The sequence below is a fragment of the Hevea brasiliensis genome, unplaced genomic scaffold, assembly GCF_030052815.1.
Source record: "Hevea brasiliensis isolate MT/VB/25A 57/8 unplaced genomic scaffold, ASM3005281v1 Scaf66, whole genome shotgun sequence".
NCBI classification, from domain to species: Eukaryota; Viridiplantae; Streptophyta; class Magnoliopsida; order Malpighiales; family Euphorbiaceae; genus Hevea; species Hevea brasiliensis.
In genome coordinates this window covers 182,310-194,976 of record NW_026615206.1, presented here as the reverse complement: position 1 = coordinate 194,976, position 12,667 = coordinate 182,310, and the positions used below count along the sequence as shown (strand labels likewise).

The 12,667-nt window shown below is 34.3% G+C and overlaps 1 protein-coding gene across 2 annotated transcripts; it reads left to right on the top strand.

The window, feature by feature from the left end:
* The first annotated feature begins 192 nt into the window (after positions 1 to 192).
* Positions 193 to 2,985, top strand: LOC110645735 (protein CHUP1, chloroplastic-like). Of its 2 annotated transcripts, XM_058142683.1 has the most exons (5): positions 193 to 511; positions 652 to 884; positions 990 to 1,081; positions 1,446 to 2,222; positions 2,308 to 2,985. In XM_058142683.1, exons 2-5 carry the CDS (start codon positions 740 to 742, stop codon positions 2,968 to 2,970), a joined length of 1,677 nt encoding a protein of 558 aa, XP_057998666.1. In that variant the 5' UTR covers positions 193 to 511; positions 652 to 739; the 3' UTR covers positions 2,971 to 2,985. The 2 variants fall into 2 exon arrangements, with proteins under 2 accessions (XP_057998666.1, XP_057998667.1); XM_058142684.1 differs by lacking the exon at positions 193 to 511 and having other exon boundaries at positions 821 to 884; positions 990 to 1,064.
* Positions 2,986 to 12,667: the final 9,682 nt, after the last annotated feature.

The window sequence follows — 12,667 nt, the reverse complement described above, 5'->3', positions numbered from 1 at the left end:
AAAAAAAAATGATCTGATTAGGGTATTAATTATTTCTAAATTTAAACTAATCTAAAAATTAAAGCTATACAATATCAATTTATGAATGAGGCAGTTCAAACAAAATATATATATATATATATATATATATATATATATATATATATATATATATATATGAATGAGGCTTTCTTTGGGCAATCAACTTGGAATCACAACTCTATCCTAAAAAAAAGGGAGGAAAACTTGGAATCAAAATTCTTCCATTTCTCCCTGTAACTAGACTTTTGAACGGCACATTCAACCATGCATGAGACAAAACCCAATATGTTGAGTCTGCGTGTGCTTGTTTTATTATATATTATTGGTCGATTGATTGATATTGAAAATGAAAGCGCTTTATCATTCTGATCAGGGATCGGAAAAGAAAGCACTTTATATTTAACAGAGACTACAAGCAGCAATCAAAGCGTTACTGTTGGGTTCATTTCCCAGTTCAGAATCAATACGTTGGAGACACCTCTCTTTAATTGTGAGTCCTCTAGTTCTGGGCGTGTATTTTTCTCAGTCGTATTATTGATAAATGTATTGCTCTAATATATATATATATATATATATTCTGTTTCTGAATTTAGTCTATGCATGCTAATATTTCTTTTCTTGGCCTTGTAGATGGAGGCTGACGAAGAAGACCTATGATTTACATTTTTTTTTCTTTGTGTATACAATTTCATTACAATTGGAGGTCCTAATTCTCAAGATGGTGAAAGAAAAGAACGATATTAGGCCTGTTTTAGTGAAATTGGGGGTGGCTTTAGCTCTTTCTTTTGCTGGATTTCTGTATTCTCGCATAAAATGCAGAAGACATACATGCTCCAAGCCTCCTCGCTCCCCACTCCCTCCAGGTTTGCTATTGCCTTTGGTTGATTGTTCTTGTCTAAATTTTGTCTGGGATTTCATATTTGTGTCCCCATTTTATTGTATTATTATTATGATTATGTATGCTTCAGTTCATTTAAGTGAAGTTGATGGAGGAGGAAGAGCTGCAATGAAGAAAACGCACAGCTCAGGCAGCATCGAGCCAGGTTCAGCAGAAAGCCATGTAAGTTATTTTCATAATTTTGTTAATATTTGAAATTTTTTTTAACATTAAAATACTTTTAGTTTTAAATTTTGTTTTGTTGCATCTGCTAAACGACTGGTCATGTTTTGTGGATTATATATTCTTTCTTTGTCGGTGCCACAAATTCTCTCCTGTTTTGGTGCAAAAATGCGAATTCAAAAGACTAAATTATCTTTTCTGCTCATTGCCAATACTGTTGACGATGGCTATTTATTTATACAGGAATTTGTGCATATGGTGGTAATTTTTATTAATGTTTGCCATCTAAGCAAATGGATGAATTGCTGTTTCTGCATTTTACTTACAATGAAAGGGAAACTATTTCTGGTTTTCTGTCTTGCAGGAAGATACACGCATAGTCAAGATTGCTGCTGATAACCCTATGGTTCTTTCTCCAGGCTGTAGACATGGTGGGGAAAAAGATGGGTATCTCTTGCCCGAATTTAATGATCTCGTGAAGGAATTTGACTGCACTACCATTAACACTGGGATATCTACGAAGAAGGACCTAGAAACACCTAGGTCATACGTGGGAACTTCAAGAGCAATTAAAAATGTGGAAAATGATGACTATGAGCAAGAAATCAGAGATCTGAATGCCACGGTAAGAATGCTTCAAGAAAGGGAGAAGAACCTTGAGGTCCAATTGCTTGAGTTTTATGGCCTCAAAGAGCAAGAAACTGCCATGATAGAGCTGCAGAACCGTTTGAGAATAAACAATATTGAAGCTAAGCTTTTCAATCTCAAGATTGAGTCCTTACAGGCAGATAACCAAAGACTACAGGCACAAGTGGCTGATCATGCAAAAATCATTGCTGATCTCGATGCCGCAAAAGCAAAAATTAAATTATTGAGGAAGATGCTAAGGTCTGAATCTGAGCAGAACAAGGAACAGATCTTAACCCTTCAGAAAAGAGTAACTAGGTTGCAAGAGCAGGAACTCAAGGCTGCTGCAACTGATTCGGAGATTCAATTAAAGTTACAAAAGCTGAAGGATCTGGAGGCCAAGGCACAGGAGTTAAGGGAGTCTAACTTTAGATTGCATATAGAAAATTCTGAATTGGCTCATCAGTTGGAGTCCACTCAAATTCTTGTAAATTCTGTTCTTGAAGATCCTGAGGTAATTTGTTCATTCTTGATAAATGCTTTCTATTTCTTTATATCCATTGTTCTTGGATTTATTTTCTAGGTTTATTTTGATGCAGACAGCAGAACTAAGAGAACATAGCAACCGACTAAGACAGGAAAATGGAGACTTGGCAAAGCAAGTTGAGCAACTTCAAGCAGGCCGATGTACTGCTGTTGAAGCATTAGTCTATCACCGATGGATGAATGCTTGCTTGAGATATGAGTTGCGCAATTTTCAGCCTCCACATGGAAAAACAGTTGCAAGAGACCTAAGCAAATCCCTCAGTCCAGAGTCTGAGGTGAAAGCAAAACAGCTAATACTTGAATATGCAAATACTGAAGGGATGGGGGAGAAGGGAATTGACATCATGGATTTTCTGTCTGACCAGTGGTCTTCCTCTCACACTTCCTCTACTCTAGACCCATCGGACTTTGATGATTCTTCAGTTTCACCGAAAAACAACAACTCGAGCAAAATCAAAATTTTCAACAAGCTAAAGAGACTTATTCGGGGAAAAGACAATCAGCATTGTAATCATGGTTCATCAGCATGCAAAACTGGACGAACAGAAGATTCTGATTCTCCACTTGGCAGTTCAAGTATTTCAACAGCAACTGATACTGCAAGTGATCAGCAATCTAATAGAGTACAAAGTCTGTCTTCACAATTGTCTTGGCACTCATCTAGACCTTCTGTAGATATCCGTGTTAGTGTATGTGCGCAGCAGCGAATGTGTTAATTGCAAGCGTGATCACTTAATATATATATATATATATATATATAATAAAAGGCTGCTTTATCTTTAATTATATCATTTAATTTTAATGAATATTAATTAATAAAGATAAAATCTAGAGGACTTATATGCATAGCAGTGGAAATTATAATGTTGTTATAATTATGAGATTCTGACTGCATTATAGCATTGTTCCAAAAATGTTTTTGGTCAATGTTATTTCAAGATTGGACATTGATATAACTGTTGAGACCAATGCACGTTGCATTCTTTCTTTTATGAAAGGAAGCAGCAGTTCTCATTAAGCTGAGGTATGTGAGATACCTAGAACCAACGTGTAAGTACTTGTGGTGACAAGTTTACTGAACTGACGCGCATGAGCATTCCATATAGAAGTTTACCTGTGTCTATGGAAAGACTCATGTGACAGTCGTGTAAATGATCCTTAGACTTGAGACATTAAGTTATCTTATATAGGAATTACTGTATTTTGATACTGCTCACATGTCATTTTATATAAAGATAACGAATGTGGCAGCTGTTGGATATAGTATGAACTATGTGGAGATATTTAATTGTCAAGATAGAATTCATCACCTTAGGTAATTAAGGAAAATATTTCAATTGTTCTTGGCCAGTATGGATTATTAAATCCTTGCGCAAGGTAAAATAAGATTGAGATCTTATTTAATTAATCAATCATACTGGGAGGACAGAAATGATTTATATATAGCAGACACATTCCATGCATCAATATATAAATCGAAATATTATGTTGAAGGGATATTAATTACACTGACAGACTGATCATAGAAGGTTAGTCAAACCACTTTGACAAGTTCTAATATTTGGGTGGTCGTTACACATTGCTAGATGTCAATAATGATCAACAAATATAATTAATCAATTGTGAATTGATGATAAAATTAAAGTATTAATTTTATTTAATTATATTTGTTGCCAACATATTAGGAACCTAATGGGTCACACACATAAAGACTGTAAGTGAGGAATTAAATTGGATTATCAAGTTGGACTTGATAAAAATAATTCTAGAGACTTAAGGACTGAAGTATAAATTTTATTTATACTGCTTAATGTCCTAATAATTAAGTATAGACTTAATTTAAAGTTTCTAAAATTATAGAAATTAATTATGTAAATTATAATTCCTATAAGGGGTCAATTTATAATTAACAAATTTAAAGGGTTAAATTTATAATTAAAAGAAGTTGTTTCCTATAAATAGGGAAGCTTGTCTTCCATTCTACATAAGTTAGAAAAGAGCTAGCACTCATAAAACTCCCAATATATTCTCTAAGAGTGTCTTGGAAAATTTCCTCACAACCGGTTTGTGTGGATACCATTAGAGGCCGGACATCTGGACGGCTGGTGGTTTGCTACAACCCGGTCCGGTGGTTAAAAAATTCCACAACCAATTTGAGGTAATTTAATAAATAATTTTATTTTAATTATCACCATTCCATACTTAGTTAAAGTTGATCTTGTTTAATTGAGAATTAATGCTTCCTTACAGTGGTATCAGAGCCATTTTAATTAATTATGGAATGATTTGTTATTGTTGGTGTTAATTTGAGTATTAAATTCATGTGATTATATATTGTTTCTCCCAAAAAAAAGATTTTTTTTTCTCGTCTGCTCAAATTTGGTTCTGAAATTTTGAGATTTTGAGATTTAAGTTTTGTTATCTTAAAATTTTAGATCTGCAAAATCAATTTTAATTAAAGTAAAATTTTGAAAATTTTGAGATTGAACCAATTTGGAGATTTTTTGCATGAAACCCATTTGAGCATCCATGAAAAATTACCGGTGAGGATTAATGGCCACCCGGCTGAGTAAATGGGTATACCCATCAGCAAGATGGTGACCGGCACTCCTCATGGCTGGTATGGTGGCTTCCGGCAGCAGAAAAATGGAGGAGATCGGGCTACCAAACCGTGTGATCTGCTGTTCTGGATCGCACATGGTGACTGGACGCATCTGCAAGGCTGCCGGAGATACCTCTGTGCGTCGCCGGCCTCGTGGCAGCGTGGGTGGCCGCAAGGACATCTGCAGTGCGGCGCTGGTGGCCTCCATGGCTGCTTCTGGTTCACGATGAACCAGATTGAGAGAGGGGAAGGATGCTGTCTGCTCACCCAGTTTTTTTGGCAGAATTACAGTTTTGCCACTGTGTAATGCTGCCCTTGCTTTTGCTTGTAATTGCAAAACTGCCACAGCTATTTATTTACAAAAATGCCACCGGTCATGTGGCTGTAAATAGGTTCTTGTTTTGGCAGAATTTGCAATTATGCCATTATGATTTCCTTATTCCAGTTTTGCCCTTGAATTTCCTATTGACTAAAATTAATAATTACATAATATTATTTTATTAAAATTAATTCTACTTTTGGTTTTTAAATAAATAAAATTGTGATTTTATTTTAGTTCAATTGGAAGATAAATTAAAATTGTTTAATTTAATATTAATTTTAGAAATTAGTTTCTAAAATTAATTTAGGGCATTTGAATTAAAGGAATTTATTGAATTAAATTGTTTAATTCAATATCAATTATGGAAATGTGTTTTCGAAAATTGATGGCAAATTATGGAGCGTCTAAAATTGTTTTAGATTTTAATTATCTAATTAGATTAGATATTGAATTAAATTGTTTAACTCATATATATATAATATTAGAAAATTGTTTCTAAATTATATATTGTATTGGGTAGTATAAAATTTGATTTAATTGTTTTATTAAATTAATAGGTATTTAATTGTGATTAAATTACTTATTAATTAAAGGAAATTGTTTCCAAGACAATTAAATAGAATTATTTAGTGGGAGGAACATTATATATATTTTTTGATTTAATATTTCTAATTGTTAGAAATATTATTTTAATTACACATGAAACCAACAACAACAATGAGGATGATTAAATTTATTTATGCATTTTAATTTGATTATAATGCATGATGGATGGTTATGGACTAAAGACCAATGCGATTGCTCTTTATATGGTTGAATGTCTGTATATTCATAAATAGGGACTGTGTTCCCTGCCTTCTCTTATATTCTGTGTTGTAAATTCTTTTCTCATCTTACTCCCCTCGAATGTAACTCGAGGTTTCAATTTCTGAAATATGTAAACGTTATATAGTTTTTAGAAAGAGTAGATAAGAAAATTATTTATGAATGTAAACAGAAAGAGGAGCTGATGAATATACTTCAAGGAGCTGCTAAGAAGACTTGTGAAGTCCTACAATGCTACTACCTAGGTTTTTGACCCTATAATTTTCTCAAATGGCTCGAGAAAATTATTTAGTAAAGTCCATAATCATCCAATTAGAAATGCATGCTAAGGGTGTATGTTATATATATGTGATGTATGATATTGCTAGCATGTTAATTAATGAGACCTAAAAATTAGCATAAACCCAAAATCCCTCATTCAAATATTAAGTACATGTTATGAACATGATGCCTTCCATTGTTATAGTATAAATCTGAGTTCTATGTTAAAGTTAACTTGATGAGCACACTCAAGGTTGCTTTTCTCTCGAACATGTTTATGGCTATGAAATATTGGATATTTGTGAACAATGGGTTTTACTTAACTGATTTACATGATTTGGATGAGCACACTCATGATCATGTAGAATCAGAGGCATAGTTTGGAGAAACATAAAATTATGTTTAGACAAATAGTTGTCACCTAACTGATCTAGGAATCACATAGAGATGTGATTGATAAATAGTTATCTACCTAATTTAATTTTATTTTGATTTGTTGAGCACACTCAAGGCCAAATAAAATTAAATGGGGTCCTAGCCCACTAAGGAAATTAATGCGTTAAATTTCCCGAATTAATGGTGAGGGCTATTAATTTGAGTAAAATAGTGGGAGACCAAATGGATATTAAAGACCTTATATTAATTTGGTTAATGAAAATCATATACATGAAATTAATACAATTTTTATCTTTGTATTTGTAGATCATTAATATCACCATGAGTAACAACCATTCCCTACGTAGCATACTGGATGCTAATAAGTTGACTGGACCAAATTTCTTGGACTGGTATAGAAACTTGAGAATTGTTCTCAAGCAAGAAAAGAGGCTATATGTCCTTGAGCATGCCAAACCCAGTATTCTTCCTGTTGATGCTCCTGAAGAGGTACTAAGTGAGGTCATTCGTCATACAAATGATGATGAGCAAGCCACATGTGTGATGTTGGCTAGCATGTCTCCTGAACTTCAAAGGCAGCATGAGAATATGGATTCTCGAACGATCATTTTGCATCTCAAGGAGTTGTTTGATTCAAAATGCAGGAATAAAAGGTATGAGGTATCAAGGGAATTGTTCCGCTGTAAGATGACAGAAGGATCTTCAGTGAATGTTCATGTTCTGAAGATGATTGGCTATATTGAAAAATTAGGCCAATTGGGTTTTGTCATGGATCATGAGTTAAGTATTGACTTGGTCTTACAGTCTCTACCTCCTAGCTTCTCACAGTTCATAATGAACTTCAACATGAATCAGTTGGAAACTACATTGCCTGGACTATTGGGGATGCTAACTACTACTGAAGGGGAACTTAAGAAGAACAAGTCCCCTGTTCTTATGGTTCAATCTTCTAAGACCAAATCCAAAAGGTCCAAGAAGAAGAACAATAAGAAGAAGGGGACTTTCCCTAAAGCACTTAAGCCTACTGGGGGCATTAAAAAGGACAAAGGTACTTGTCATCATTGTGGCAAAGAAGGTCACTGGAGGAGGAACTGTACGATTATCTTGCTTTGATTGAAGGAGAAGAAGCTTAATGAAGCTTCTACTTCAGGTATGTTTATGATTGAGATAAATTTATCTATGTCAAATTCATGTTCTTGGGTATTAGATACCGGATGTGGATCTCATATTTGTAATAATATCACGAGGAACTAAGAAGACCTAGACCTTCTGAGAAGGTGAAATGGACCTACGGGTTGGAAATGGAGCAAGGGTTGCTGCTTTAACCGTAGGAACATGTATTTTGTCTCTGCCTACGGGCCTTTTGCTTGAACTTGATAACTGTTATTTTGTTCCAGTACTAACTAGAAATATCATATCTGTATCTTGCCTAGCACTGAATGGTTTTAAATTTATTATTGAAGGCAAATGTTGTTCCTTTTATAATAATGATATTTTCTATGGATCTGGTGTTTATGCAAATGGTTTGTATATACTTGATCTTGAAAGGCCTGTTCTTAGCATAAATAGCAAGAAATTAAAATCAAATAATCGAAATCCATCCTATCTATGGCATTGTAGATTAGGTCATATAAATGAAACAAGAATCACAAAGTTACATAAGGAAGGATATTTTGATCCTTTTGATTATGAATCATATGAAACATGTGAAGCTTGCTTAATGGGAAAAATGACCAAATCACCCTTCACTGGAAAGAGTCAAAGATCTACTGAATTGTTGGGCATAATACATTCAGATGTATGTGGGCCAATGACTGTTCATGCTATAGGAGGATACACATATTTCATTACATTTTCTGATGACTATTCAAGATATGGGCATGTATATCTAATGAAATATAAATCTGAATCTTTTGAAAAGTTCAAAGAATTCAGAAATGAAGTGGAGAAACAAATTGGAAAAAGTATCAAAATACTTCGATCTGATTGAGGTGGAGAATACTTAAGCCAGGAGTTTCAAGATTATTTGAAGGAGAATGGGATTCTTCACCAGTTGACACCTCCTGGAACGCCACAACATAATGGTGTTTCTGAAAGAAGGAACCGAACCCTATTAGATATGGTGCGATCCATGATGAGTAATGTTGACCTTCCAGTTTCTTTTTGGGGCTATGCCCTACAAACTGCTGCATACCTTCTGAATAGAGTTCCATCCAAATCTATTGAAAAGACACCGTATGAGATATGGATGGGCAAGAGACCTTCACTGTCACATATAAAGATTGGGGATGTGATGCTTATGTGAAGCGTCAAATTTCTGATAAGCTAGGTTCTAAATCAGATAAATGTAAATTTGTGGGATATCCAAAACAAACAATTGGATATTATTTCTACCATCCAACTGAGCAAAAAGTGTTTGTCTCAAGGCATGCTACCTTTCTTGAAAGGGAATTTGTTCTCAAAGGTAGCAGTGGGAGTAAAATAGATCTTGAAGAAATTCAAGAACCACAAATTACCATCCAAATGGAACCGATGAGTGAGACTGTAGCATCACTTGCACAGCCTGAAACTCAAGTAACACAGGAACTTCGAAAGTCTAGTAGAATACGTCATGCTCCTACAAGATTGGATCTTTTAATAGAAGCTGATAATGACATGTCATTCTTACCAGAAGAACCTACTAACTTTCAGGAAGCAATGTGTGACATTGACTCCGTGAAATGGCTTGAAGCCATGAAATCTGAGATAGATTCCATGTACATCAACCAAGTATGGACACTAGTTGAACCACTTGAAGGGATAAAACCCATTGGGTGTAAGTGGGTCTTTAAGAGAAAGACTGACATGGATGGCAATGTACAAACATATAAAGCCAGGCTGGTTGCTAAAGGTTACAGGCAAAGGCAAGGCATTGAGTTTGATGAAACCTTCTCGCCAGTAGCCATGCTAAAATCTATAAGGATTTTGCTTGCTATAGCTGCATACCATGATTATGAAATTTGGCAAATGGATGTCAAAACCGCATTCCTAAATGGGAATTTGCAAGAGGATGTGTACATGACACAACCTGAGGGGTTTGAATCCAAAGAATTTCCTAACAAAGTATGCAAGCTTCAAAAGTCCATTTATGGACTAAAGTAAGCTTCACGAAGTTGGAACATCCATTTTGATGAAACAGTTAAAGAGTTTGACTTCATTAAAAATGTGGATGAACCTTGTGTTTACAAGAAGGTTAGTGGGAGTGGAATCATTTTCCTTATTTTATATGTAGATGACATATTATTAATAGGAAATGATGTGCCATTACTCCAATCTGTAAAGATATGGTTATCCAAGAAATTCTCCATGAAGGATTTGGGAGAGGCCTATATTTTGGGAATTAAAATCTATAGAGATAGATCCGTAAGGCTCCTTGGTGCATCACAATCTGTACATAGACAAAGTGTTAAAACGGTTTAACATGGAAGAATCAAAACGAGGATTCTTGCCTGTATCGCATGGTATTTTTCTTTCCAAAAATATGTGTCCTAAGACACAGATTGAGAAAGAGAAAATGGATAGGATCCCTTATGCCTCAGCTATTGGATCTATCATGTATGCGATGCTATGTACAAGACCAGATGTATCTTATGCTTTAAGCATAACTAGTAGATACCAAGCTAATCCAGGTGAACGTCCTTTGGATAGCGATGAAAAGAACATTCTTAAGTACTTGAGAAGGACTAAAGATATGTTTCGTCTATGGAGATGGTGAACCGTAGTTCAAGGGTATTAGATGCCGACTTTCAATCGACAAATATGATAGCAAATCGATCTGGTTATATTTTCATACTTAATGGTGGTCTGTGAGTTGGAAAAGTTCCAAGCGAAACTACTGATTCTACAAGCGAAGTGAGTACATCTCTGCATCTGAGGCAGCAAAAGAGGCTGTTTGGATCAAAAAGTTCATCACTGAACTTGGTGTGGTTCCTAGCATTGTTGATCCAGTAACTCTGTACTATGATAACAATGGAGCCATAGCACAAGCTAAGGAACTAAGGTCTCATCAGCGATCCAAACATGTGCTTAGGAGATTCCATTTGATCAGAGAGATCATTGAGCGAAAAGATGCAATGATAGAAAAGGTCCACACTGAAGAAAATCTTGCAGATCCTCTTACTAAGGCATTGTCCCAACAAAGACACGATCACCACCTGCAGGGTTATGGTATTAGATACATGGGTGATTGGCTTTAGTTCAAGTGGGAGATTGTTAGTGTATGTGCACTGCAGCCAATGTGTTAATTGCAAGTGTGATCACTTAATTCATGTATATATATATATATATATATATATATATATATTCTTAATAAAAGGCTGCTTTATCTTTAATTATATCATTTAATTTTAATGAATATTAATTAATAAAGATAAAATCTATAGGACTTATATGCATAGCAGTGGAAATTATAATGTTGTTATAATTATGAGATTCTGACTGCATTATAGCATTGTTCCAAAAATGTTTTTGGTCAATGTTATTTCAAGATTGGACATTGATATAACTGTTGAGACTAATGCACGTTGCATTCTTTCTTTTATGAAAGGAAGCAGCAGTTCTCATTAAGCTGAGGTATGTGAGATACCTAGAACCAACGTGTAAGTACTTGTGGTGACAAGTTTACTGAACTGACCCGCATGAGGATTCCATATGGAAGTTTACCTGTGTCTATGGAAAGACTCATGTGACAGTCGTGTAAATGATCCTTAGACTTGAGACATTAAGTTATCTTATATAGGAATTACTGTATTTTGATACTGCTCACATGTCATTTTATATAAAGATAACGAATGTGGCAGCTGTTGGATATAGTATGAACTATGTGGAGATATTTAATTGTCAAGATAGAATTCATCACCTTAGGTAATTAAGGAAAATATTTCAATTGTTCTTGGCCAGTATGGATTATTAAATCCTTGCGCAAGGTAAAATAAGATTGAGATCTTATTTAATTAATCAATCATACTGGGAGGACAGAAATGATTTATATATAGCAGACATATTCCATGCATCAATATATAAATCGAAATATTATGTTGAAGGGATATTAATTACACTGACAGACTGATCATAGAAGGTTAGTCAAACCACTTTGACAAGTTCTAATATTTGGGTGGTCGTTACACATTGCTAGATGTCAATAATGATCAACAAATATAATTAATCAATTGTGAATTGATGATAAAATTAAAGTATTAATTTTATTTAATTATATTTATTGCCAACATATTAGGAACCTAATGGGTCACACACATAAAGACTGTAAGTGAGGAATTAAATTGGATTATCAAGTTGGACTTGATAAAAATAATTCTAGAGACTTAAGGACTGAAGTATAAATTTTATTTATACTGCTTAATGTCCTAATAATTAAGTATAGACTTAATTTAAAGTTTCTAAAATTATAGGAATTAATTATGTAAATTATAATTCCTATAAGGGGTCAATTTATAATTAACAAATTTAAAAGGTTAAATTTATAATTAAAAGAAGTTGTTTCCTATAAATAGGGAAGCTTGTCTTCCATTCTACATAAGTTAGAAAAGAGCTAGCACTCATAAAACTCCCAATATATTCTCTAAGAGTGTCTTGGAGAATTTCCTCACAACCGGTCTGTGTGGATACCATCAGAAGCCGGACATCTGGACGACTGGTGGTTTGCTACAACCCAATCCGGTGGTTAGAAAATTCCACAAGCAATTTGAGGTAATTTAATAAATAATTTTATTTTAATTATCACCATTCCATACTTAGTTAAAGTTGATCTTGTTTAATTGAGAATTAATGCTTCCTTACAATCCGAAGACTGAAGAGTGCAAATATGTATGAAACAAAGGATATCGAAATTGGTAGGAGAAATAGTCACTCTGGATCCTCTTCTGGGCATAGGAAATTTTTGTCAGGTAGGATAACTGCTAGTGATTTGTCACCAGAAAATCAACTAGACCAAGATCCATATTCCAGAGAA